General features: G+C 41.1%; 2 protein-coding genes across 3 annotated transcripts in view; both read right to left on the reverse strand.

Annotated features, from left to right (window-relative positions):
- The window catches only part of LOC115762707, a 49,893-nt gene extending 37,337 nt beyond the window's left edge, over positions 1-12,556 (reverse strand). The window contains exons 1-2 of one of the 2 annotated variants that reach the window (XM_030705030.1): positions 12,481-12,556; positions 8,275-8,420 (exon numbers count right to left, since the gene is read on the reverse strand). In XM_030705030.1, coding sequence (XP_030560890.1) covers positions 8,275-8,278 — 4 coding nt within the window. In that variant the 5' untranslated portion in view covers positions 8,279-8,420; positions 12,481-12,556. The remainder of the gene's footprint in view (positions 1-8,274; positions 8,421-12,480) is intronic. The other variant, XM_030705031.1, reaches the window with a different exon arrangement.
- An 11,099-nt stretch (positions 12,557-23,655) lies between these two features.
- Positions 23,656-24,400, reverse strand: LOC115762638 (keratin-associated protein 4-6). The gene is made up of 2 exons (XM_030704941.1): positions 24,171-24,400; positions 23,656-24,094 (listed from the first exon to the last, which is right to left on the reverse strand). Exons 1-2 carry the CDS (start codon positions 24,279-24,281, stop codon positions 23,819-23,821), a joined length of 387 nt encoding a protein of 128 aa, XP_030560801.1. The 5' UTR covers positions 24,282-24,400; the 3' UTR covers positions 23,656-23,818.
- Positions 24,401-25,891: the final 1,491 nt, after the last annotated feature.

Here is a 25,891-nt window from a genome sequence, read left to right on the forward strand (position 1 = left end):
CCAACAGCAGCAACTTGCACTTGCAGCTCGCATCCACGCATCCACACGCACGCGCCACACCACACAATGCAATGCAATTCGATGCGTTGCTTTTCAAGTGCTGAAGCACTTTTGCCACGCCTGCTTGCCTCCTTTTTTTATGCCCTGTACCCCATGGGAATGGGTAAGAGCGGCAGAGGGAGAGTATACTAAATCTGTGGGAATGTATGTAACAGGCAAAAGTCGGTATGTTTTTGATCGGCATCGAGAGGTTGTATCAGAGATTCTTAGGTTAATTTCTTCTTTTATAGAAATCGATAACTATCGATTTTAAGCCTTGATGAACGGAGCTTAATTCAATAGTAAACCGAATTAGGTATGAATGTTCGCCCTTTTCGTAGTATTAGATACAATCAAATGCCAGCTCCAGGCCCCAAAAGAAAGAGTTAAATCGAAAAATAAGCACAAAAGTAATTTATGTAGTAAATGTGAGGCTGGAGAAGGAATTATAGGGATTTTTTTTCAATCCGTGGCATTATACAGGATATCTTCTAGTCAACCACATTGGCATTTCTTTTGAAGCCCGTTGAATGGATTTTTGTTTTAGCCCATTGTTTCAACAAATGCCGCGAGCTCAAGTGGCATTCTACCTTTCGGTTTTTTCTCTGTGGGTGCTGAGGCGTGCCTTAAAGCTGGCAAAGCTCGCGGAACTGCCTCGCGCCTCGAGTTGCTCCACTTTAGTGTTCTGCATATGCTGATTGCGGTTTTACATTTTCCATTTTCCATTTTCTCAATTTTTTTTTTCCCCCGTTTGTTGCAGCTGCTTTCGTGCGCTTTGTTTTCGCACTTAACATGAGTCATGTTTTAACAACTATTTCTGCGCGGTTCAAAGCTATTCATGAGTTTTCCCAGAGATCATAATGAGTGCTAGCACATAGTCAGCAATCATTATGGTTGGTTCTGTGTGTGCTAAGAAAGGCAGCTGCTGCACTTGGATTTAAAGGTATTTGAATTTCACTGAAACTAGTTTAAGATTGCGAGCTTTTGAAGGAGCTTGAAGCTACGGAAAGAGATACAGATGCGGGCACAGTTGGCTTGTCTTAGCTGAAGTTCGCAGCAGGCGGTGCTATGTTGAACGATTATAACTTTAACAGATATCTTTGTTATATATAGTTAACAGAAGGTTTATCTTGGCTTAGGTTCAGTTGGCAGACTTGACTTGGGAGACTTGAAAAGGGTTAAGAATCTAGGCTCTTAAATATAAGCTAGAGCTTGTAGGTCAAGCAAGTTAGGCAGCTCTTGATTTAAGCCAGGGCCTTTATGAACTATTCTTTCGAGTCTTAAGAGTTCAATTAGTTTATTTTCAAAAGATTCCCTACACATACATGTATTTTTAAGCTGGATGGAGGAGTGGATACCTCTGAAAATGTCGTGTGTTACAAGAATCTGATAGTTTCGTCAGAAACTATTTGTAAACAAGCAATTTTTTCCAAGAAACTTATTTTACATTCCCAAGTTGTGTATTCAATTTGAAATTGTTGCCTTATTTCCACGTAATATAGATTGCATCTATAAAGTACTGTCAGGTACAGTTTATACTCCGACATGAAGAATCTGTTTGTGCGGGAACATTGCGTGCCATTTGGCCTACTTAATTCACCTATCAGATCTGACTAAGTGTGAGCGCTGCCCGACAAAATTGTGTGAAATTAAATCACCGCATACTTTTTAATAATCATGGAAAGGGGTGAAATGCAGAGAGTGAGAGGAAAAGGGGAATGCGAATTACTGTAAATGTAAAATGTCAGCATGGCAAAAACAGAAAGCACAAAAAAAATGTCAACGTAACATGCAACAACAGGCACCGCAACAACATGCAACTGGTAGATGGGCAGGGGGATGGGCGTGGCAGTTGACACAGATTCAACCAACAAACATACACACACACGCAACACAACACAACACAACACATGCTGCGACACACGCAAAATTGTGGCCATAAAATAAGCGTTTTGCATACGTTTTTGAGCCTGCATTAAAAGTAGGCGGACGTCGCTTCAGTGGGCGTGGCTATGTATGCGCTTTTGAGAGTCTGCTTAGATGAGTGCGGAAAAATGCAAGCGATTTGGCCTGAATCGATTTTGAATTGGCCATTATGCCATAGCATAGCAGCAGGCAGGCAGTCAAGAGGCCGCTCATTTCGTAAGCAACTGACCCAAATCGAGGCGAGATTTTTCGAGTGGGTTGAATAAACCCATCGTTGGAGTCTGCAAGAGTCGACGGCGCAGAAGCTGTTTAGCTTGAATGTGGACAGCTGTGAAGCTGGTTGTGAAGTTTAAGGTGTTGCATTTCAGTTTTTGCGAAATGTCAACAGAATTTGTCAAGTCTCAAACTTGAAGTGTGTCGTGTGTTAGGTTCGGGATGAACACGAGCTTAATCCTTCGGCAGTTGTTATAGACCAGGCATAGGATAGGTCTCATTCCAGCAGGCTTTACAAATATCGAAGTAATTTTAACTGAAACATTATATGATATAGTTCTCACGGGAAGTGTCGTTAAGTTATCATAAGATTAATCGGATGAAAACAAAGCTTTACGTTAGAAGCATTTGTCAGCCACATGTATACAGAGGGCATAAAAACTTCGGGCTGTGGAAAATATTTGTTTTTCGTGTTTCAGATATATTAACTAAGCTTGGCAACTCTGAATCTACGCCTTGATTCTGTTATAGTCTATCTGTACTATAACTGTATCAAATGAACGATCAGAAAGTGAACTTTTGTAAAAGTTTCTTTAGCATCTAAATATACAAATTTCTTTACCCATTTGAATGAAATGTTGAGATATTAAAAAACAAGATTTGAATAGGCCCAACAACTGATATATTCTGGCTGTTCGTGTCACGTGTCAGACACACGACACGTGCTCCGCTCTAAGCTGACTGCTCATTAAAATCCGCTCGTTGAGCTGCTCGTCAGATTCAGCTTCCTGGCCAGCAGAAGGCGAAGGACTCCCGACGGCATCTGTTGCCACTCGAGGCGTGTGCAAAAGTTGAATTTTAATTTGAATGTGACCAACTTTATGACTCCGAAATGAGTTCAACAAGCGAATGTTGCTGTCTCACTCAACGTCTCCCTTCCGTCCACCTTTGTCTCGCTCACCTATCCCGCCCTCTCTGCCCTTCTCTCTCTCTTCTACGTCAAGCATTTATTTTTTATATTTTGCATATTTTTCTGCATTTGTGCAAGCAATTTAAATGCAATTTTAAAAGAATTTTTTGTGCATACAATATATATATATATATATATATATATATTTTTTTTTTTTGCATTTAATTTAAGGAATTTCCGCTATTCGATTTTAACTCAGTAGAGTTTATTTTTTGAAAGGCAAATAAATAGAGTTTTAACTCCAATGGAAGCCATTTGTTGTTGTTGTTGTTGTTGTTGCAGTGAATGTAACCATAAATAAAAGTAAATTGCGTTTGACTATAAAATCCAATGAGACTCGAAAGAACGCAACGTAAATAAAACGCACAGAGAGCACAAGACTTGTTTATTTGCTGCTGTTGATGTTGTTCTTGCTGCTGTTGCAGGATAAAGCTGTTGCTGGCGGCAGATCCAACTCCCTGAGAAAGAAGCAGCAGCAGCAACAGCAACAGCAGAGACAAAAGGCAGCTGTGTGCCAGCCTGATTATTACAAACTTATTACAAACGTGCCAAGTAAAGAAATGCCAACTCCTGGATATATGTTCCTCTACACGTATATACACACAGACCAGGATAATAGAATGCGCGTATAAGAATAAGAATACCAAAGAATTGTTGCCCATTAAGAGCGTCCCATTGTTGCCAGTACAATCGAAATGAAATCCTCACGTACGGCGAGGTACAAGTAAAAATGAGCACACAACGCAAGAAAGGACATGCAGGACACACATACACACAGCCAGTCGTGGGCGGTGGGAAGGGGCGTTTGTTATTTGCCTACGCTTGTCATATTTCATACACAACACAACAATTAAATTGAATGTACGTTGTGAGCGCGCGGCTGACACAGCGAAGGACTCGTTGATTTAAGCACAATAACAATTCCAGGATATTTGTATAAATTTGCAATTGCATTTTATTGAGCAGCAGCAGCAGACGCATAAAATTAACATAAGCAGTTGTGACCGAGTATGTGTGTGTGTGTGCGAGTGTGTGTAAACAGTTAAAGGGACAAATATGCAGACATAACTCATACGACCTGTGAGCGCGGCCAAGCAATGCGAGCCGAATTCAAGCTACCCTTTGGCTTGTTGAAGTCCTAGAAGTATTTTCATATCAATAATCTTTGAGAAGTCCACTTAGTAGCGAAAACTACAAGAGTTGCAATGAGCTTCTGTAAAACAGTGTTGATAAACGCGCATAATTGATTGTTACATAATTTTCGATATAATTCCTAACTAGTTGTACCACAGATTTGGCAATAACTAATAGAAATCCAAAATCACAGTGGCATAACAGCTTAAAGAATAATAATTCTTAATATTTGGACATAATTCCCAAATGGTTAAGGCGCAAACCTGACTCGAAGCATTTATTATAGCCTCATGGAAAGTTTAACGACGCTTTCTCTAGTGCTAAGCAAAACTTTCGCCTTCCAGCTGCTTTATATATCTCTCTGATATTCAAGGAATGTTTTGCCGAGCTATTTTTTTTGTAGCTCTGCTTTTTGTTTTTAATTAAAACAACGACTCATTACGTTTTAATTTGCCAACTTAAGAGCCTTAAAGTTGTGCATTTGCAATGCGGCTGCTCTCCAACAATTGCCGGCTTTAACAAGAAAAAATAGCGAAAGAGAAAACTGTTGACAACAATTTCATTGACACAGTTCTGTTCTGTTTTTTTTTTTTTATTACGCTTTTTTTCTATTTTATTCCCCCGACAGAGACAAAAAAAAAGTGTCAGCGACAAAATCGATGCCCTGAAAAGGCTACGAAATAAAACAAAAACAGCCAAAAGCAAAAGTCGCAGTAAATTGCACACAATGTGCACAAGTACCCGTACCCCTTCGCCGCCGCCCCCCCCCCCCCCCCTGCCCCACCGTGCAGCACGGTATACCCTGCCAACAGTTGTACGTGTCATTTGGCTGCAGTTTTATTTGGCCTGGCATAATGCGAGTTTATGTTTATGGTAGCCAGCTTCTGCAGGCCCTGAAACTGGGCTGATCTTGCACTCGGCGAAGCAGAAAACAACCAACTGTATAATGAATACGAGATTTTTAAATACCCTAAAAGCTGTTGGAGGAATACTTTTCACTTTTTTTTTTGTGGTTACAAAATGCGGTTGAGGGCCTGTTTTATGTACTGTAAAATATATACAAGTTAGTTGGCATGATAACTTTATGTATGATAAGTATTAAATTTTGGGCTTGTTTTTTGAAGTTTAGGAAGCTTATACTATCAAATTTTAATATATAATAAGCTAAACACAACAACTGACCAGAAGGTATAACTCTTTCTTGGGCTTTAATCATACCTTAGAACTAAAAACAAATTTATGCCTATAAACAGGGTATTTTCATACCCTGTTTTACTTGTCAAAATACCTGGAGAAGCACTCAAGTTATGTAAGTCCATATTAAACAAATGCCAATTGCAATCAAATCAAGTCTAGATATTCTATTAGGAATCTAGCTGAATTTAAGTTAGTTTTAGACGAATTGAAGCCTATCTGCGGGGCATCTGCTCAGCTTGAGCTCAGCCTAATTAGTGATAGCTACTAAAATAGCCAAAGACTAAAATGAAATGAATTCATTTCAGTTCACAATTAGCCTGTACATTATTAGGGTATTCAAAAGTTTAGGCGACCCTAAACATTGCCCCAGTGACTTTCACGACGTTGCAAATTCTTAAAAATAGATTCGAGCCAGGCATTTCAGGACACGGCCAGTTACTTGGGCACGTCCCGACTCTGCTGTCGAGCACTGAAACGTTCTAATGCTCTTTGTAAGCGAAAGGGCAGCGGGTAGGGGGGGGGGGGGGGGTGGAGCTGGGGCGGGAATCAGGCACGGGCCAGGCAGTTGCAGTTGCCAGTTGTTTTTTATTTTGGTTTTTAGCCAGCCAGACAGATGGGCGACAGTTTTGGGGAAATATAAAAATGGAAAGTTTGCATAAAAAGTAAATAGGGAACAGGAAGAAAAACAGCAGGAAGGTAACTAAAAACGGAAACGAAAGCAAAAGCCAATTCAGCAGCAGCATCAGCAGCAGCAACAAATACCAAATACAAAAGCAACAGAAGTTAAAGAGGAAAAAGCGGCTGCCAGCTGAAGTAAAACCAGAGCAGCTGCCAGTTGAAGAAGCTGCTAAATCAGGTCAGGGATTTGGGCGCCATTTTACGCTAGATTTTCATACCATATATATTATATATATTTTTACCCTGCAGGCATTGGGGCAAATGTAGGTAAGGGTCTATAGGCGACGAACTGTAAAATATATATTTATATTTATGTGGTTGGATCATCCCAATCTAGCCTTAATCATCTACCACTCGAGAGAATATCTATTCATTTAAGCCTATTCCCACTTTTGGGACAAGAGAAGTTTTAACGAATTTACAGGGTATCTTCTTATAGGGAATTCGCATCTGTAGCACACAAACTTGTTTATAGATGCTTTAGTTATTTTGCTTTTGCTACTTTGTGCCATTTGTTACGCTATGAAAAAGTGAAATTGCGCATACGCCGCGTGGCTCTCAATGTTATTTGTCAGACGGGCATTAATTTAATTACAAACTGCACAAATTGCGCTCAAAAAGACGCACAGCAGTAAATGCGAGCTATCACTGCGCCCCGCAAAACGAACACCCCTCTCTCCCCTAGGCTTTTCAACTTTGTGTGTCACTGGAGCACTGGAGCCAAGTCGTCGTTGGGAAGTGTGAAAGCCAACTTTGGCCGACAACCGCAAGCTGCATTTTTAATTGCGCACACGTGCGAGAAGCAGTAGTAGAAGAACAAGCAGAAGATGACGACGGTGTCTCGCTGTGGGCGTGGCCCTGCCCAGCAGCTATGTGTGTGCGTGCGCGCGTGTGTGTGTGTGTGTCAGTTTGGCGGCTGCTGCTTGAACTCATTTAGCGTGGAAATTATGGTACGCTCAAGTGGATTTTGACAGGACAAGCCCAGGACACACACATCCTTGAATCCTTTGAAAGTTTTGTGCACGTTTTGCGGCCCATGAACCACCCAGCCAGGACAACGCCTGCAGCTGTTGCCACAAATTGGGGCCATTTCAAGCTGTGTGCCCAGAGCTCAGGACCTCCTGTCTAATTGATATGCAATAAACATTGAACGCCAGACAAGCGTATCAATGAAAAGCCCCTGCACATTGCCCAACTGACAGCCATGACAGGCAAAAGCTTTGCCAGCAGGCAGTTATTTGCTAAACTGCCATATTGCCACCCCCCATCCCTTTTGCCATACCCCTGCATTCGTCCCCTTTGCCTGCTGATGCTTGCTACTTGCAACATTTTCGAGCAGCATTTCAACTTTTGTTTTGGCTGAGTTGGCCGCTTCCAGCTTCAGCTCCAGCTCCTGCTGCTGCTGCTGCTCCTTGTTGCCTGTCAAGTATTTAAGTCTAATACGCTTAGTTGTTGCTCTTGTTATACCCTGTACGCATTTGGATGGTTAAGCGGGGGCTTATTGAAGCTGTGCACAGGTGATGGAAGGCTTGTTGTTGAACCTATTTATATATATCTAACTCATTTCAGTTATATCCGTTTTGGCTGTCTTTTCCTCGATATGAACATCGATCCCAGAGACTAAAGTTGATTTAATAAAGATATATATAAAAGACCTTAAGATGTCAAATTGGAGTTGAGCTAATTTTAAACTATCTTGAACTCGTGTAGTTGTTGCTTATCGATTTCCAGCCGAGACTATGTATTACACACAATTTAATTTAAAGAGTTACATGGTATCTCTTAGTCGTTCACATTAACTTATTGTTGTTGTCGTTCGGAAGCATTTAAGTAAATTGAATTACAATGATATTTCTGGTAAACTTTACACAAAAACTGTTGCCAGCCAATTGAGCTGTAAGCTCTGGCCATTTTCAAATAGAACATTGCGTACATTGCGTATACGCAATATTGATTTATAATCTAATTGAATTAGGCTTTAATTGAGCAGGCATTTTCTAGCAATTTGCAATTAAGCACTTCAAAGCGCATTAAACTAACAATTAAACAGCCAACTATGTACTTAGAGAAGAATGATGAAGTTTGATAATTCAAATTAGAATACACAATATACTCACTCATTTTGCCATGCGGTTGCACTTAACAATAATCACGTATACGCCTAGTGGCGCATTTTGCACCTTTGAACACGAAAAGTTATTGTTAGTTTACACTCAACGCGATATCGTTGCGATAACTTTGCCTATCGCTTATCGTATTTTCACTGCAATAGTTAACCACGTGTTATCGATACAGATACAGATACAGATACAGATTCAGATACAGATACAGATACAGATACAGATACAGATACAGATACAGATACAGATACAGATACAGATACAGATACAGATACAGATACAGATACAGATACAGATACAGATACAGATACAGATACAGATACAGATACAGATACAGATACAGATACAGATACAGATACAGATACAGATACAGATACAGATACAGATACAGATACAGATACAGATACAGATACAGATACAGATACAGATACAGATACAGATACAGATACAGATACAGATACAGATACAGATACAGATACAGATACAGATACGATACAGATACAGATACAGATACAGATACAGATACAGATACAGATACAGATACAGATACAGATACAGATACAGATACAGATACAGATACAGATACAGATACAGATACAGATACAGATACAGATACAGATACAGATACAGATACAGATACAGATACAGATACAGATACAGATACAGATACAGATACAGATACAGATACAGATACAGATACAGATACAGATACAGATACAGATACAGATACAGATACAGATACAGATACAGATACAGATACAGATACAGATACAGATACAGATACAGATACAGATACAGATACAGATACAGATACAGATACAGATACAGATACAGATACAGATACAGATACAGATACAGATACAGATACAGATACAGATACAGATACAGATACAGATACAGATACAGAACAGATACAGATACAGATACAGATACAGATACAGATACAGATACAGATACAGATACAGATACAGATACAGATACAGATACAGATACAGATACAGATACAGATACAGATACAGATACAGATACAGATACAGATACAGATACAGATACAGATACAGATACAGATACAGATACAGATACAGCTAATTATTTATCTCTATTTAGCTTTTGCATATTTCATTTCGGTCAAAATTTGTCATTCAAGCATGCACATTTAATTTATTTGGCCAATTTCACAGCTGGCCAAAAACCTTTCAGCGAATGTGAAAATGGAAAACCAATAAACACCCGCAAATTGAATTTTGTTCATTCATTTAAAATGTTAATGTATTTATGCATATTGTGCACACATTTTTTGCTTCTCTCAAATTCTGTTAATGCAAATTGCCTCGCGGGAGTGTGCAGAGATGGCAGATGGGAGGCGCAAGAAGGGTGAGAGAGAGGGGGGGGGGGGCAAAGGACTGGACACTTTTGGAAGAGATTTGCTATGTTAATTCCCGAGTCTGTCACTTATCGTCCGCATATCTAACTCTTCTCTCGCTGCTCTACCTTATACTCTACTTTTCCTTTAGCTTATCTTTATTTAACATTCAATTAGCAGCCGCCATTTTTACTGCGCTTTGCGTCTCTTTTGCATTTTGTGCAGTAAACAATTTAAATTAACATTTTATTTTGCTCACATTATTTGCCAGCTGTTATTATTTTCTTTAGCCTTATGCTTGGCTAGATTTTGATTAAATTTTTATAAGCGTGAAATTCATTCTTTACGATAACATTTTAAACAATGTGAAATGAGCTTTTAATGTGCTAAATAAAAGGCAACAGTTTCGAATGGGTTGCGTTTAACTGAATAAATAAATATATATGCATTATATATGTATATAATATATATATACTTATCTCTATTTATAAAACGTTAATATATATTATATTTTCATACATGATTTTAGAGTTTTATATTCTCTTCAATTGATTAATTTTTCGTTTTCTTTATATCTATTTTTCAGTTAATGCGAAAAGGAAGTGTATCAAGCTTATATATTTTTTCTATTTTTTTTCTGTGTTTAATTGTGTTGCCCCGTTTTGGGATAAAATGTTTATTTTAAATGAAAAATTAATAGATATATGTTTTATATTTTTCTATATTTTTTTTCTGTGTTTAATTGCGTTGTCCCGTTTTGGCATAAAATGTTTAATTTTTTGTTCCAAGAAAGAAAAAGTGTTAAATTCATAATTCTAATCTGTGATCCATAAATATGTTTAAGTGTGTTTCCTGTTTTGTGATAAAAATATTTCAAGTTTTTATTTTGACCAAAGGAAGCTGTTGAATATAAGAAGGTAAGAACTACAATTTATCAATCAATTCAATTCGAAAACTGTAATAATTAGATATATAATCGAAAATTGCTTCTGAGTTTGAACTGGCGACCAGCCAGTTTGTTATTCTGAAGCTCAAAGTCAGCCAAGTTGATGTTGCTCAAACAAACTCTGACAAAATTCTGACTTTGAGTCTGACTCTCATTCTATTCTCATAAATTAGCTTTCTTTGCGTTGCAATTATTAATATATATATATATATATATATATGCATATATAAATAGGTCACGTTCCCAAATACAATTAATGCTGTTATTTTTTGCGCGTTCCTCAAAATAACAAAAGAAAATCAACCTTTTTCGTTGGGTTTAACAAATAACCAAAAATGAAAACCTTGCTGAGTTTTCTATTTGCAACATTTAAAATAATTAAAATGCCATATAAGAAATGTTGTTCCTAAAAAAGGGGCAGGGTAGCCCTTTTATGGTTATGAAGGGGAGGGGGGTGGCGCTGTTACAGGGGCAGCTCAGACCCACCGCAAATATTACGAAACAGAAACAAAAAGGGCCGCGCTAGCAAATTGTAGGCGCTAAGCAAGATTTATGAGCCCCTCAGGGTGTGTGTGTGTGTGTGTGTGTGTGAAAGGGGAGGCGGGGGGTTTAAGCAAGGCTGGACTGGGCCTATGGTTGGGTTGGGGGGGCGTGGCATTGGCATTGCTCTCGTATTTGGCCATTTGGCCCGGCGCGTCCCATTATTTGTTTTAACTGTGCGCTTTTACAGCAAAGTCTGCGTCTACAAGTTTCAATAATTTAAAATATTTGAACATTTTGTGAGGCATTTCGAGGCAATTTGCTTAATGGTGCCACGCCAGTTGGCGGCCCCAAAGGGTTTGTGGCATGCTCATAAATAAGGCAACTGTCCAAGGCAGATGCTGGCCAGGGTATAGGGGCTGGGGCAGGGGTCAGCTGTTAGCATGTGTGGCAATTGCAGCTGTGCGTGTGTGTGGCAAAGCAGTTCAAGGCCGCGGCGCAGCAACCCAATTACGCAAAATGCTGCTTAAACCAAAAGCAGCTAACACACGAAAAATGTGCGCCAGGCCAATGTATCCTAAGGCGACCTAGTAAAACACCCTAGTTGCAGCTGAGCTCTGCTCAAAGTTGGCGTGTCGTGAGTTGCTTGTTGATGCCACAAGCCGAAAGATAAACACACCACAAAATGTGCCAATGCCAATTGGTTAGGGCTGAAGAGGTTGGCTCTGTGTGGCTTACTGGCAGAGGTTACTGTATCACATAACCGCAGTTAACACACACACACACACACTCAGACACACCGACACATGGGATGCATAACGTTCAAGGACATGTGGCGAGAGCTGCATGCATTTTGTATGTGAGTCAAGGGTCTCGGGTTTTTTTTAGTTGCGGCAGCGCCTGCAGGTTATGCAACACCTTTTTTTGTTGTTCTTTGATGTTATTGCCAGCTTTTAATTAGTTTAGCTAATTTTATGAATTCGACAGCGTCACGGCAAGCACACACGCACACAGCATTCGTGACGTCAAAAATGTTAGCTCGCCTTCCCTCTCTCTCTCTCTCTCTTGCCCGCTCGCTCACACCTTCTCACTCTGCTGTCCTGCTCGCTCTTGTGCGTGCCTGTTTGAGCAGCTGTGCACTGTATCTGTATCTGTATCTGTATCTGTGTCTGTGTCTGTGTCTGTGTCTGTATTTGCTGCGTGTTGCTGCGTATTGTACATGTATTTGTGTAACTGTGCGTGTTTTCACTTTCGCTTTTCATTGATTTTTGTTGAGCAACGCGCGCGTGTCGCATGCCACATTTGTTGTTACTTTTGTTGCGACAATGCTGGCGCCTTTTGTTGCCATTAAACAGGCTCCGTTTGTTAACATTATTTCACTTTCATCTAAGCGCACACACACGAACACACTTACACACACACACCGTTCGTATACGTTTCGCTGCGCTGCCGTAACGTCGTCTTCAACATTGGCCGCAAACGTCGCACAGCGCTCGCTGCCAAAACTAAACTGAACTCGTGCAACGCTGCCACATCGCATGTGACCAAAACGCTGCCACGGCCTGTGGCAGCAGCAACAGCAACAGCAGCAGCAGCAGCAGCAAGAATACTGGTAACAGTTTTTCACAACATCGTTGGCGGCGCAGGCGCACTTTTCCACAGCAGCAGCATATTCCTTCAGGCATTGTCACAGTTCACGTCACACTGTTGCTGCTGCTGCTGCTGCTGCTCTGCCCCCCATCTGACGCAGCTCTACACACCTCTCAGAATTTTGTTTACATTGTGTGTGCAGCATTTTTAGGCCTCTCAAGGGGTGGCACGAGCACCACCTTGCAACATTTGTGTTACGGCGAACGTAAATAAAATTACGCATACGCCACGTGCTGTGACAAGTTTGTCGACAAGCTTTTTAGGCATATTCATAAGCACTAATGATATTCTCCTGTCACACAATACATCAAATCTAAAACATTTGAAAGTCTGCCCACGCGTAATGTGAGCGCTGCAATTGTCAAGCGACCAATACAAAAGCTCGAGGCGTCAGCCAAGACACAGCACAAAAGTTCGACTCAATTTGCTGAAATTGAACAGAACAGGACAGAGCAGCACAGACCCACAGTCAAACACACACATCGAACAATTTTTACGCTGATTGGTTTCAAGTCACTTTTTTTCCCCAGAATTCTTTATGTTGTAAGTTGCTTTTCTTGTATACCCTGTACCCATTGATGCTCGAAAATGGGATTGATTGACGTTGTGAAAAACATACGATGTAATGGGTAGCTGGCATCTAAAACCCATTTTATGTAGGAGTCAATACGATATCAGAGCTTTTCTTAGCAAATTTTTTAACTAACAAGAGCTTAAGGAATATATTTATTTTTGGTCTACGCTTTACGCTTAACTTTGTACAGAGTATCTCGCAGCTGGGCAGCTGCGATCAGAGCACTTTTGTTTTTTGACGGAAAAGTCAACGAGCCAAAGCCAAATGTCAGTTGCCCCGCTCTGCATCGTATTCCCCTGCTCATAGCCTTGATTCCGGTCAGTAGTGTGCCGCCTTGAAGCTCTTTTGGAATTTAATAACGAAATAGCCTCAATTTCATGCAACGCCCCGCCCCGCCTCGGTTTGCCCCCTGGCAACTGTTCGGCACAAACAATTTTCAATTTTCCATTATGTGACTTTCCGTTGATAAATTCCACAGAAAACAGATGATGAAAAAACTTTATCCAAAAACTGAAACTGAGAAGCTGCAACTGAAATTGAAAGCGCAGTTGCCAGTTGCCAGTTGCAATTGCCATTTGCCAGTTGGCATTAGCTGATATAAATCATGCGATTGCCAACATTGCTAATAACTAATTAAAAAGTTGCACCATGTGAAGGATAATTGAATTGAATTTAATTTAATGTCATTACGTACTTTCCTTTCATTCGATTCAATTCAGCGCCAGGCAGCAATAAAAACAAACAGCAAGCAGAACAACAATAACAAACGCAGCACAAACAAACTGAGTCACTTGCCTCATTATGGGGCGTAGACGCGTGGGCGTGGCATGAGGCATTGCGAGGCTTGACATTGATTTTTATCAATGGGCAGCCAATGATGAATGACAATGGAAGCTGAGTTGACAGCGTGAGAGTGTGCGTGGGAGTAAGTGGGTGTGCGAGTGTGTGTGCGAGTGTGTGTGTGAGTGTGTGTGTGAGTGTGTGTGCGAGTGTGTGTGCGAGTGTGTGTGTCAGCTACTTATAGCCTGCGCACATCAAACTTGCCAAGTGCCTTTTCCAGCCAGTCCATAACTTTGTTCAATCTGAATCGATTTACAAGCGGTTTTCCTTGGGATGTTCTGGCATTAAAACTTGATTCAGTTGTTAATAAAAAAATCATAAGCAAGGCATGATGGTGGCCATTGTGGACTTTGTCTTACGTCTAGATTGATGCTGCTTTAATATGTGAAACAACAATTTTTCAATATGTTTTCGTAAGCTCAAAACTTTGACCATATCCCAAAGAAACTGGCTTCTCTCCTTTCATACTGCAAATGATGCAAAACTCTGTTAAAATTCAACCTATTTTGTTTTTGGTATGCTTATCCATCTAGATTGATTAGGTATTTACAATTTATGTCTATCTGAAACTAAGTTATTGTATTTAAGACTGCAATAATTTACCTGGTTGGTTCTTGTTTTAATCTCAATATTGATTATGCAGCTGAACGAACTTGCGGTCAATTTATTTTCTTCGCTAGTTTTGATAAATATTATTCTTGCTTCAGGGAATTTGCCGGGCCCCGAAGGCTGTTTTTATCGGTTTGTCTGTTTTTATAGGGTCACACTGTGGCAATTTGTGCAGCACGTTCGCATCTTTATGGCATCGCTTTATCAACAACGACTATGTGGCAAGTGTTGTGGCAACTGTTGTTGCAAGTGCCGCTGTCAGCTCTTTAGCTGTCAGTTTGTTAGCGTTGCGGGCAAGTTTTGCTATCTTAGCGGAGATGCTCATTAGACGAGCACAAGTGGCAGCTGAAAGCTCGCACTTGAATTTATTATCCTCTTTGATATGCTCACTTCTTCAGCCAGCCTGCCAACAGTGTGTGTGTGAGTGTGTGTGTGATTATGTGTGTGGCGGGCGCACTTACACCTAATTGAATCCTGCGGGCAAACTCTAAGCCCCGGCATGCCAAAGCGTTTAGTGGGCAACCGCCGCCCGCAGTTTTGTTACCCTGTCGCATCTTCTGCTCTGTTCCCATTCCTGCTTCCCCTGCTGCTTCTGTGCCTGCTGCTGCTGCTGCTCACATTCCACATCCTGCAGCGCCTCTAATTCAATTAGCAGGTTCAGCGCCAAAACGGCAAATGGCTCGTTAAACACGCTGTGTGTTTTTTGCAGCTACCCGTTGCTCACCTCCCCAACCCCAACCCCAACCCCAACTGCTGCAACTCCTCCCCCCGTCTCGCTTAATGCCACTTCAGTTGTGTGCGCGCGCGTTTTCCCTTTGCTTCGTTTTTAAAACATGTTTTATTAGATTTTCTTTCCTGTATTTTATTCCCTTTTTTTGGCGTCATTTTTATGCAAACGGAAGCTTTCACACACACACACACAGTCACAGACAAACTTGGCTCCATTGTGTGTGTAATGAGGAAAATGTTACAAATTGCCAAAACTCTACCCCGCTATAACTGGCGGCCACCCCAGCTCGCTGCTCGTCGGTCAGCCTTTGTTCGCATCGTTTGTGTTTGCTTTTGCAGATAATGCAGGAAAAATCTTTTGCACTTGAGCACGCAGCGGATGTGGCCAGTGGTCAGTCGACCGGCGACCAAATGTTGCCCCACATGAGCTCGACGCGTAATTATGAGCAATGCAAATAATGTGTGAGCATCCCCCCCAAAATTATACTCAATGACCAAGCCCAACCCCAGCTCTGTATTCCCATGCGATAATTCGCCCTGTAGACAATTTTTACACAAATAACTCGAGCAAATTGTTCACTTTGGCTGACCAAAATGTGCTCCATGAGAATACTATTGAGACATGCAATGGAAGTTTTATGAAGACGAATGAAACCAGCTATTGTAAAAGTAAAATCCCTAATGGTAACCAAAATCAACGTGTGTTGAGTTGCATTTTGTAGCTGCTTTAACTGTTGATGAGAAACTCTGCAGCTGTTACGGCGCGCCTCTCTTTGCGCTTCTCATACAGTTCAGCTAACCATAATCGCCTTTCGTTTGCGCTGCGCATATGGCCTCCGTTAACTGTGCGACTGCATCCTGTTGGTTCTTTGATTTTTCCACTTTTGCATTGCCAATGCCCGATCTTTGGCCCTGTGCGCCATACTTTTTACTGCTTCCCTTTTGCCAAATGCCGCCCATACTCCCGGCGCTTTTCTGCTTTTCTTTTTCTTTTTTTTTTTTTTAGTTTGCATTGCCGCTGGCCTGGTCAATTTTTTACTTTTGGTTTCTACTTTTTTGTATTTTTTTTGCAGCTGCTGCAACAAAAGTCCATTATCCGTTTTGGCGTTATCGGTAATCAATTTCAGTGGCCGCTTGGCGCAAAAAAAAAGATGAAAAGTTTTTCGCTGCAGCTTTTCTTTTTTCGTTTATTTTTTTTTAACAGCTTTTACGAGCAGCGGCGCACAAAAGCGACGACAACGAGGCAACAACAACAACAACGAGAACAACAACAATGGGAATTGTTAGTTTTGAAATATGCACGAACCGACGGCCTCTCTCTAACAAGCCAGAGCTGCATGTGTGCAGCCCAACAAATGCTGTTGAAGTGTTGTTTGTTGTCGTTGTTGTTGTTGTTGCAACAGTTGTTGTTGTTGCAACAGTTGTTGCTGTTGCTGTGAGTTGCGCAGTGCAACAACAACGACAACGACAACAGCAACAACAAATAATTCAATTTCAATGTAGAAGCAATTTTGCTGCTCTTGCAGTTGTAGTTGCAATTGCAGTTGTAGTTGCAGTTGCAGTTATTGTTGTTGTTGTTGTTGTTGCCACTCACTTACATAGTTGTCGAGTTGTTGAAAAAACTTTTCTTTCCACTTTTCTAGTTATATATATTTTTTTTTTCACATTCGCAATTGGCTTCAAATTGGCTGCTCGTCGAATTAGTTGTGAAATGTGTTTGTGTGTGTGTGTGTGTGTGTGTGTGTGTGTGTGTGTGTGTGTGTGTGAGGGGAGAGGAGTGAGGGGCGCAGCCTTGTGCTAGATTTGAATTGAGGGGGCGACACAGTTGCCAATACACCTACAAACAAATCTAATTATATGCTGTTATCTAAGCGGGCTCCACAAAGTAGGCAACACAAATTGCAAGCGGAGCTCTTTGAATAATGCAGCGTGTGTTGGCCGAAGGAGAGGGGGGGGGGGGGTAACAACTGAAATTGTTGCTTACTTTGGCAGCACTAGATGCAGTTTGTTTTGGCTTTCGTCTCCGCTTTCACTTTTCAATTAATTCTCTCCGCGGTCTTTATATGCAAACCAAAACCGCAAGCTGGCCTATAAATTTGTGGTTTCCAGGCATAAGGCAAATTGGCAGCTAAAAAGTTAGTGTATATGTGTGTGCGGTGTGCCGTTTGGTTTACCCTTAGTGCGGTTTTGGGCTTTGGCTTTTCCGATGTGGGTCACTGCAGCAGCTGTTGCCAAATCACGTGACTATTTTGAAACAATTGTGGGCCAAACGATGGGAATGTGGAGCGCGTGTGTCGATTAGCCAAATTGAAAATGACAGAGCGCTGGAAAAAGTGCAACAACAAACAAAGAAGAAGAACAATCTGGAACACCAGCGGCTTATGAAGCTGAAGATGTTGCCAGTCCAGCGTCGAGAATTGGGTCAGCTGGCTCAGTACTTAGGGGAAGGGGGGGTAAGGTACGGATTAATAGGGAGATGGGAACAAATCAAAGTGCGCTAGTCACGGGTGTTCGACTTGGAGTTACCCTGTAATCTGCCTAAACTACGAGAGACTTGCATCACACTTACGCTCAGCCATAAACTATTTAACATTTCTTCTTGAAAAAGTTCGGTGTAAAATATTCTGTTTAGCATCTCTAAAATCGCGCCTTATTTTTCGCATGTTCGTGGCATAAAGCGGGCATTTTACAATGATGAAATATAACTTCTTATATGTGCATGCAACTTGAGAGCCTCTTTGCCGGACTTGAGCTCTTAGGTTTTTACAATTTCACAGATTTTCTCAAATCCCAAGCCAATATCAAACGATTTCTGGTGATATTGGGTCAAGAAGATCTGACATGCAACCTCAACGGGGGTTCTTACAACCGGAAGGGCATATGGATATATTTATATATTTTTCTGGTTCGCTCAGAAGAAGAAGAAGAAGAAGATTATATATATATTATATGATATCTGATATTTTGTGTCCGTTTCAACTCTTTCTCAATGTGTACAGGGCATAGAAAGAGGTGGAATAAAAGCGGCATACCAACTGGTGCCACTCGGCGTATGAGTAATTTTGTGCTAAGCGGCTTATGCGCTGTGCCATCGAGAATCCGATATGCGATTTATATTTGGTTAACTGCACATCCAATAAACTGTGAGCAATAGCCAACGTATTGGGCGGCTTGAGGGGGGGGGGGGGGGGGGGGGAAGCTGACTGGCAATATGTAAATATAGGCTCGGTAAAATCGAAATCGTCAAAAATGTTCATAAACGTCCCATGAAAAACGTTTCAGTGCTGCTGCAAATATTTAGACCAACTAACAGCCAACATGTCAGCGTGAGTGCGAGCGAGAGAGCCAGAAAGAAAAACAGAGGGGCGGACAGTGGGCGTGGACGGGGGTGGCACAGTGCGAGAGAGAGAGGGAGAGGGGGGACAGTGACTAGAGGATATGCCAATGTTGGCAATGACCAGCGACAGTTTGCTGTCCGTTGAAAATCACAGCGTATAAATAATGAAAGTCGATTTGAGCTTTGAACAGTTATTGGCTTGTCGTGGCATGTGGGCGCGGCTGTGGGGCAAGTCCACAAAATGCGTCAACTTGAGCTCAGCGAATTAGTTGTTTGATTTACGTTTAATATAAGGCTTTAATGTGTCCTTTAGCTAGACTCGATGGCATTGAAGTCGTTCGTTTATTAACTTTGCTTTGGTTTTGCAATTTTCCTCAATTTCCACAAAATTGCATTTTCTCTTTGGCTTTACACTTCATCATATTCAACATATTCTCTGTTCACAAAATGAAAAGTGAAACGACTTAGGTGTTGAGATTTTTTGATATCTATCTTTATTTTTATCTTTACATGTCGCACAGAGTATTGCGCAGTCGGTCACAGTTGCTAACAAAGTATTTATTTGTTTTTCATCAATTTTGGCACATTTTCTCGACATAAGCCGCATTTTATGAGCCTAGGCTGTTATTTTGGCCACATGTAAAAATATATGTGGAATATGAATTTAATTAATATGCCATCTATAAGAATTCGTCTATCTAAATCGCTGTCATAATTGGCCATAAAACTTGACCAACAACTTTTCGCCTGATTAATTTTGGTTGGCCAACAACAACAACAACAGGAACAACAACAGCAGGAAGGAGGTACGCCTGCAGCTGTTTTAAAAATGCAGGCAGCACAAAAGTCTTGAACAAGGATCCAACAAGGGATGTGGGACAGGATACTGTGGCACTGTCAACACTTACAGCCAAAGTTGACATTCATTAGAGCAAAACTTGTACTTGGCAAGTACAACAACAACAACCAGCAGGAGATAGCAGCGGGTAGGGGTGAATGGGTGGCTAAATATTGTAACAGCTGAGACAAAAGCTGGCGGACAGCATCCTGTTGCAGCTCCTGCTGCATGTCCTGCTGCATCCTTTTGCCCCTGACAATAGCAACAGGCGCTGAATTAGCAGCCAGCCAAAGCGGAAGCTCTGCAGTCCTGTCTAGTGTTAGCTATGTGCCGCATTCCCTGCCCCCCCCCCTCTCCCCCCTCTGCCCATCCTCTTCATCTCCTTCCCTCATTGCTGCTTGCTTCTTGTTGATCCTGTGTCCACTTCTTTCGTCGTTTGCCTCATCAAAAACTCTTTGAAATGAGTTTTTATTAGTTTTGCTCGCTGCCGTTTTTTGCTGCTCCGTCCGTCACTCATTGTTGCTGCCTGCGCGCGCGTGTGTGTGTGTGTGTGCGCGTGTGTGCGTGTTAATTAAATTTCAAATGCACAAAAGATGCAATGACACAACCCCATCCCCCATTCCCCGCCATTCCACCCGCTTAACGCAGTAACTGAGCTGCGCGTTCGGAATTTATAAGATTTCTTTTCCATTTTTTTTCTTTTTTATTTCTGTTGCCATATCCATTTTCAGTCTCGTGGCTTTAATTGCATCTAAATGCCAAACATGTGTGTAAATGAAAATGTTTTTTCTATTTGTGCTGCACTTTAAAGCACTCGGGGCACACGTTGGGCGCCAAGAAAATGTCGGATGGGCGCGCCAAGTTTGGCAGCAAAATGTTTGTTGGCTTTGCTTTGTTATGGTTTTAATTAAGTTTTTAACTGGCGCCAGAGAGCCAACAAAAAATGCACCACAAAACTAAACACTAGACTGGTCTAAGGGGGCGGGCAGGGGCGGAGGGTAAAACAGCAGGAATCCTTGGCTGTAGACCGGACCGGCAGTAAACGGACAGAAAACGGCGTTATAATTTACATGAACGAATGAACGCCAGAGTTTTGCACACGGAGGCAGCTTTCGGTTTCGCTTGGCTGCTGTTCCAGCTTCTGCACCAGCTTTTGCTGCTGCTGCTGCTTCTGCTGCTGACGGCTAAATTGATTAATGTGCCTTCTAAATGGCGCCAGGCGGTTTAGCTAGAAGGCAAGTTGGTTTGCAGCTTGAGTAAAGAGGGGGGGAGGGAGCGATTGTTATGGCCTAGAAACTGTGCAACAACTGCAACAGTTCGAAAATTGTTGCGCCAAAGTGTCGAGTGCAGTTGTCTTTGAGATGTAACGCATATGCACAACGTTCAGCTGAGTGAAAGTGAGAGAGACTGTGAGAGAGAGACAGCGCGCGAGAAAGCCATTAGCCTGGCAAAATTCTTGATATCCTGCCTTTGTTAATAGGCTACAAAATAATTAACAGCTTTTGTGTCCGCATTGTAACAATTTTCGCATGGAAATGTGATTTGTAAGCCTCATAAATTTTGTCTCATCGCCTCGTTGAAAATTCATAATGCGAAAGTGAGTTGGGTTAATGTCTTGGTCGCACTGGATGGGTGGCTGAGGTGTGAGGGTTGCGGGTGCACAAAATAAACACAAAGAAGAGTAAAAACTGTGACACTTCACTGACGAGCAAATTCTCTATAGTTCAGAGCTTCATTACAGGTAAAGGCTGAGCATACTGAAACAGTCCAGATGCAAGGATTATGCATTTAAAGGAATTACAAAAGTAGATACAGTCGTCGCTCACTATGAAGTTATCAAGAGCTGATTCTAATTTGCAGATAATTGTGATTTCATAAAGGGCTTACTTAAATTCGATGTAATTATGGGTAAATAAGTTTTCTCAATGAGTTAGTGCTTATTGCTAATGCAGGTTCACATATGCGAGAGATTACTGTACCAATGTGAATAGAGTCTTAAGACATCTGCAAGTGAAGCTAAGCTAAGGACAGTTAATAAACAACAATACAATTAAGGTCTAGCGTATTAAAAAGTAAGATTAGAGCCGTTGTCTTTTTATTCCATAGTTCAAATCTTAAGTGCGTGTCACAAAAACAACTTTTCGATGGCTTTTGAAGTAGATTTTCTAAGTAATTTGTAAACCAAAGCAATGAATACATTTGAAAGTTTTACAACACTGTATAAGAGTGCCTTTAACGTAATTAAAAGTGAATTTACAGAAAGCAAATTGAAAATATCGCCAAACGAGCTTTCTCGATATGCCATCAAGGGCAACCAGAGTCGGTTTTGTGGCTGGCAAAATGATTGCAAATGCCCTTAAAAACCAACAATGAACCAACAAATTGGCAACTCTCAACCCGTTGACAGGCTTATCTGCTCTCTCATGCCGTATTCCTTTCGCCTTTCGCATCCTTGCCATTTCGTTTTGCTGCCATCCATAATTCATGCCAAGTGTTTGTGTATGCCACAACAACAACAACAATAACAACTGGGGCCAATGTCAGCTTAACAATATAATAGAAGCTGGCTGGCATTACAAGCTGGCAGCCACGCCCTCGAACCATAGAGCACCGCCCATGGCCACGCTTTATGCGATTTGAAATGGTTGGCAATAAATGTAAATTGTCGTAACGCGCTGTTACGTTTTTAGCTATTACGTAGCGACGTATACGCAATTTTTTTCGTAACGCAAAATTTTTGCAATTTGCAATTTTGTGCTTTAAATCAACAATCGTTGGCAAAGGGATTGGGGGGAGGGTTGGTCTGGGATCAGACAGAGTTTAAAAGCGTGACATTTGTTTGGTTTTCATTTCAATATCGCCGCATCAAAGGCTGCCATGGCAATGCAGCGCATCAGTTCTGACATTCTATTAGCCCCACAAAGAGCTGAAGTGATGCAACAAAAAATACAAAAAAAAAACGAAAAGGAAAAGGAAGGAAAGGCATTCGAAAAGTCCAAGGGGCCAAGGGGGAATCAAACAGTTGCAGCTGTCGGAATGGTAATGTTAAAATTGAAATATGGCACGAATTGCAGCGATGCACTAAGACCTAGACCAAACCCTAAACATTCTACCCGTAAGCAAATATACCGAACCCCCCGACACTCTCCTTTGTCCAACAACCGACAGACACACGACGTGCAACTATTTAATAAACATCAGGAGCCCCAGAGTCGGCATCCCAAGCTTTGCGGAAGCGAATGAGGCAGCTACAAATCGAGGCAACTTTGATGTTTCGCTCGAGTGCATTTAATAAGTCCACGCAAGTGAGGCGTTTGCGGAAGCAACCAGGGTAATGTGTGAGGTAGGGAGAGTCGGTGAGTCGGAGAGTGAAGGGCAAATAGAGATTGAGAGCAACTAAATGCTTGACAAGCAGCCAGGCATCTGTTTATATGAGGGCAAAGATGTTGCCCGAGGGGGTCAGCAGCTGTGCTCTGTTGTGACAAAAGTTCAACTCATTAGACTAAACGGCACTAATGAAAATGTGTTTCGGGACCTGAACACCCTAAAATATGAAATGTGTAAAAGCACATGCGTGGAAAATGGGTGAAAATGAAATTGTTCGTAACTTTCTTAGCAGGAATACGTTGGAATAATGAACAGGCAGGGGTCTCCGATAAAGGTACAAGCACTAAGCAGAAATAATGCTAACTCATGAATATACTTGAGCTTTGATCAAATAATACTAATATATATATTGGGACGTTGAAATATCCGAAAAAGTATCTTAGAAAGAAATTCATAGTACAAGAAAAGTAAATCCTATCACGCATAGCCTAATAATACGATCAGATACATATTTGAGTCGGTAGTTATGTAACTTATCTGGAATAATGTCTTATTAGGTTGCGGTCGACCCTTCTTTGAGGATTCTCGCTCGAAATTCCCGCCAACGATACACGAGATCTTTTTTGGCTTACCCTCCCTACCTAACTTCACTTTGTTTATGATCATTTTCGTTTTAAGCAAAAGATTTTTTGAAATTTTTCATAACTTGTTATAATTCACACACACACATCACAAAATTGAAATGCCAATTCCCAGTAATTGCTCCAAGCACATGCACACATACATGCACATTTGTATATGCCAACAGAGTCGAGACAGATCCCAAATCCTGCCAATTGTGGTTGCATTTAGCAACGCTTGGGGCAGGGACGTGGCTTTCGCTTGGGGCAGCATGGCTTCTTTCTCGGCTTGCAGCATCTCTTTGGCTTGCGCTTGCATGTGGGCCTTGGCTTACAGCACACCTTCGGCTTGCACCTGGGACGCGGGCAGGGCTTGGGGCAACAACGCCGCCTCGGTTTTGGTTTGCAGCAAGCCTCAAAGTTTTCAGGCTCGGCACATTCCACGCAACAAACGGCGCTGCAGCTGGCAACGGTGTCGTCAATCGTATACACTAACATGGGATGCTGTGGGGGCGTGGCCAATATTCGTTTCGATTAAGTTGGAAAATAGACTTTGTCCAAGGCATCGCCGTCCACTTACCGAATTGAAATTACACGCATCGATTTGGGCCAAGCCAGCGTCGAGTTTGCTGTCGCCGGGCGGCAATAGGGACTCCTCCGAAACGGTTTCCTCAGAGGAATATACACTCATTTCTCAAGAATTTCTCGTTCACACGTTGGTTTTGTTTTTATCAAAAAGTTACTAAAGATTTAAGAAAAGCATATAAAAAAAAGTTCGGAACTAAAAAACAAGTATATTCGTTTCGAAGTGTGGAAAGCAACTGAATAATTTCGTATTGCTCGCAATGAGCTACAAAATTGCCGCCTGCTGCGATCACATTTTCAACTTTTGAGTAATACCTGAGCTATTCTGTGCAAAGGTTTCATGGAACGTCAAAATGTCACGAAGGTTCCCAAACCCATCATTGTTTGGCCTCTTGATCAACTTGGCATCTAAATCTTGCAACATTATTTTAACCTAAGGTATCCTTAGGTATCCTTAGGTATCCTTAGGCGATTTTCAAAAAGTTTGGTTTTTTGTGCATGGTTTACCCTCTAGATTAATTTTGCATTTAAATCTGAACACAAATTTTTTGGTCGAAATTCATGTCAAAATCTTATCCCAAGATTCGTATATAGACATGGGTCAAAACTTCCCACCTCCATAACTCGGTCAAAATCCAAGCGATTTTCAAAAAGTTTGGTTTTTTGTGCATGGTTTACCCTCTAGATTAATTTTGCATTTAAATCTGAACACAAATTTTTTAGTCGAAATTCATGTCAAAATCTTATCCCAAGATTCGTATATAGACATGGGTCAAAATTTCCCACCTCCATAACTCGGTCAAAACCCAAGCGATTTTCAAAAAGTTTGTTTTTTTGTGCATGGTTTACCCTCTAGATCAATTTTGCATTTAAATCTGAACACAAATTTTTTGGTCGAAATTCATGTCAGAATCTTATCCACCTCCATAGTCGAAATTCATGTCAAAATCTTATCCCAAGATTCGTATATAGACATGGGTCAAAACTTCCCACCTCCATAACTCTGTCAAAATCCAAGCGATTTTCAAAAAGTTTGGTTTTTTGTGCATGGTTTACCCTCTAGATTAATTTTGCATTTAAATCTAAACACAAATTTTTTAGTCAAAATTCATGTCAAAATCTTATCCCAAGATTCGTATATAGACATGGGTCAAAACTTCCCACCTCCATAACTCGGTCAAAACCCAAGCGATTTTCAAAAAGTTTGGTTTTTTGTGCATGGTTTACCCTCTAGATCAATTTTGCATTTAAATCTGAACACAAATTTTTTGGTCGAAATTCATGTCAGAATCTTATCCACCTCCATAGTCGAAATTCATGTCAAAATCTTATCCCAAGATTCGTATATAGACATGGGTCAAAACTTCCCACCTCCATAACTCGGTCAAAATCCAAGCGATTTTCAAAAAGTTTGGTTTTTTGTGCATGGTTTACCCTCTAGATTAATTTTGCATTTAAATCTGAACACAAATTTTTTGGTCGAAATTCATGTCAAAATCTTATCCCAAGATTCGTATATAGACATGGGTCAAAACTTCCCACCTCCATAACTCGGTCAAAATCCAAGCGATTTTCAAAAAGTTTGGTTTTTTGTGCATGGTTTACCCTCTAGATTAATTTTGCATTTAAATCTGAACACAAATTTTTTAGTCGAAATTCATGTCAAAATCTTATCCCAAGATTCGTATATAGACATGGGTCAAAATTTCCCACCTC

The sequence above is a fragment of the Drosophila novamexicana genome, unplaced genomic scaffold (genome assembly GCF_003285875.2).
Source record: "Drosophila novamexicana strain 15010-1031.04,08,12 unplaced genomic scaffold, DnovRS2.1 tig00000644-arrow-pilon, whole genome shotgun sequence".
Classification (NCBI taxonomy): domain Eukaryota; kingdom Metazoa; phylum Arthropoda; class Insecta; order Diptera; family Drosophilidae; genus Drosophila; species Drosophila novamexicana.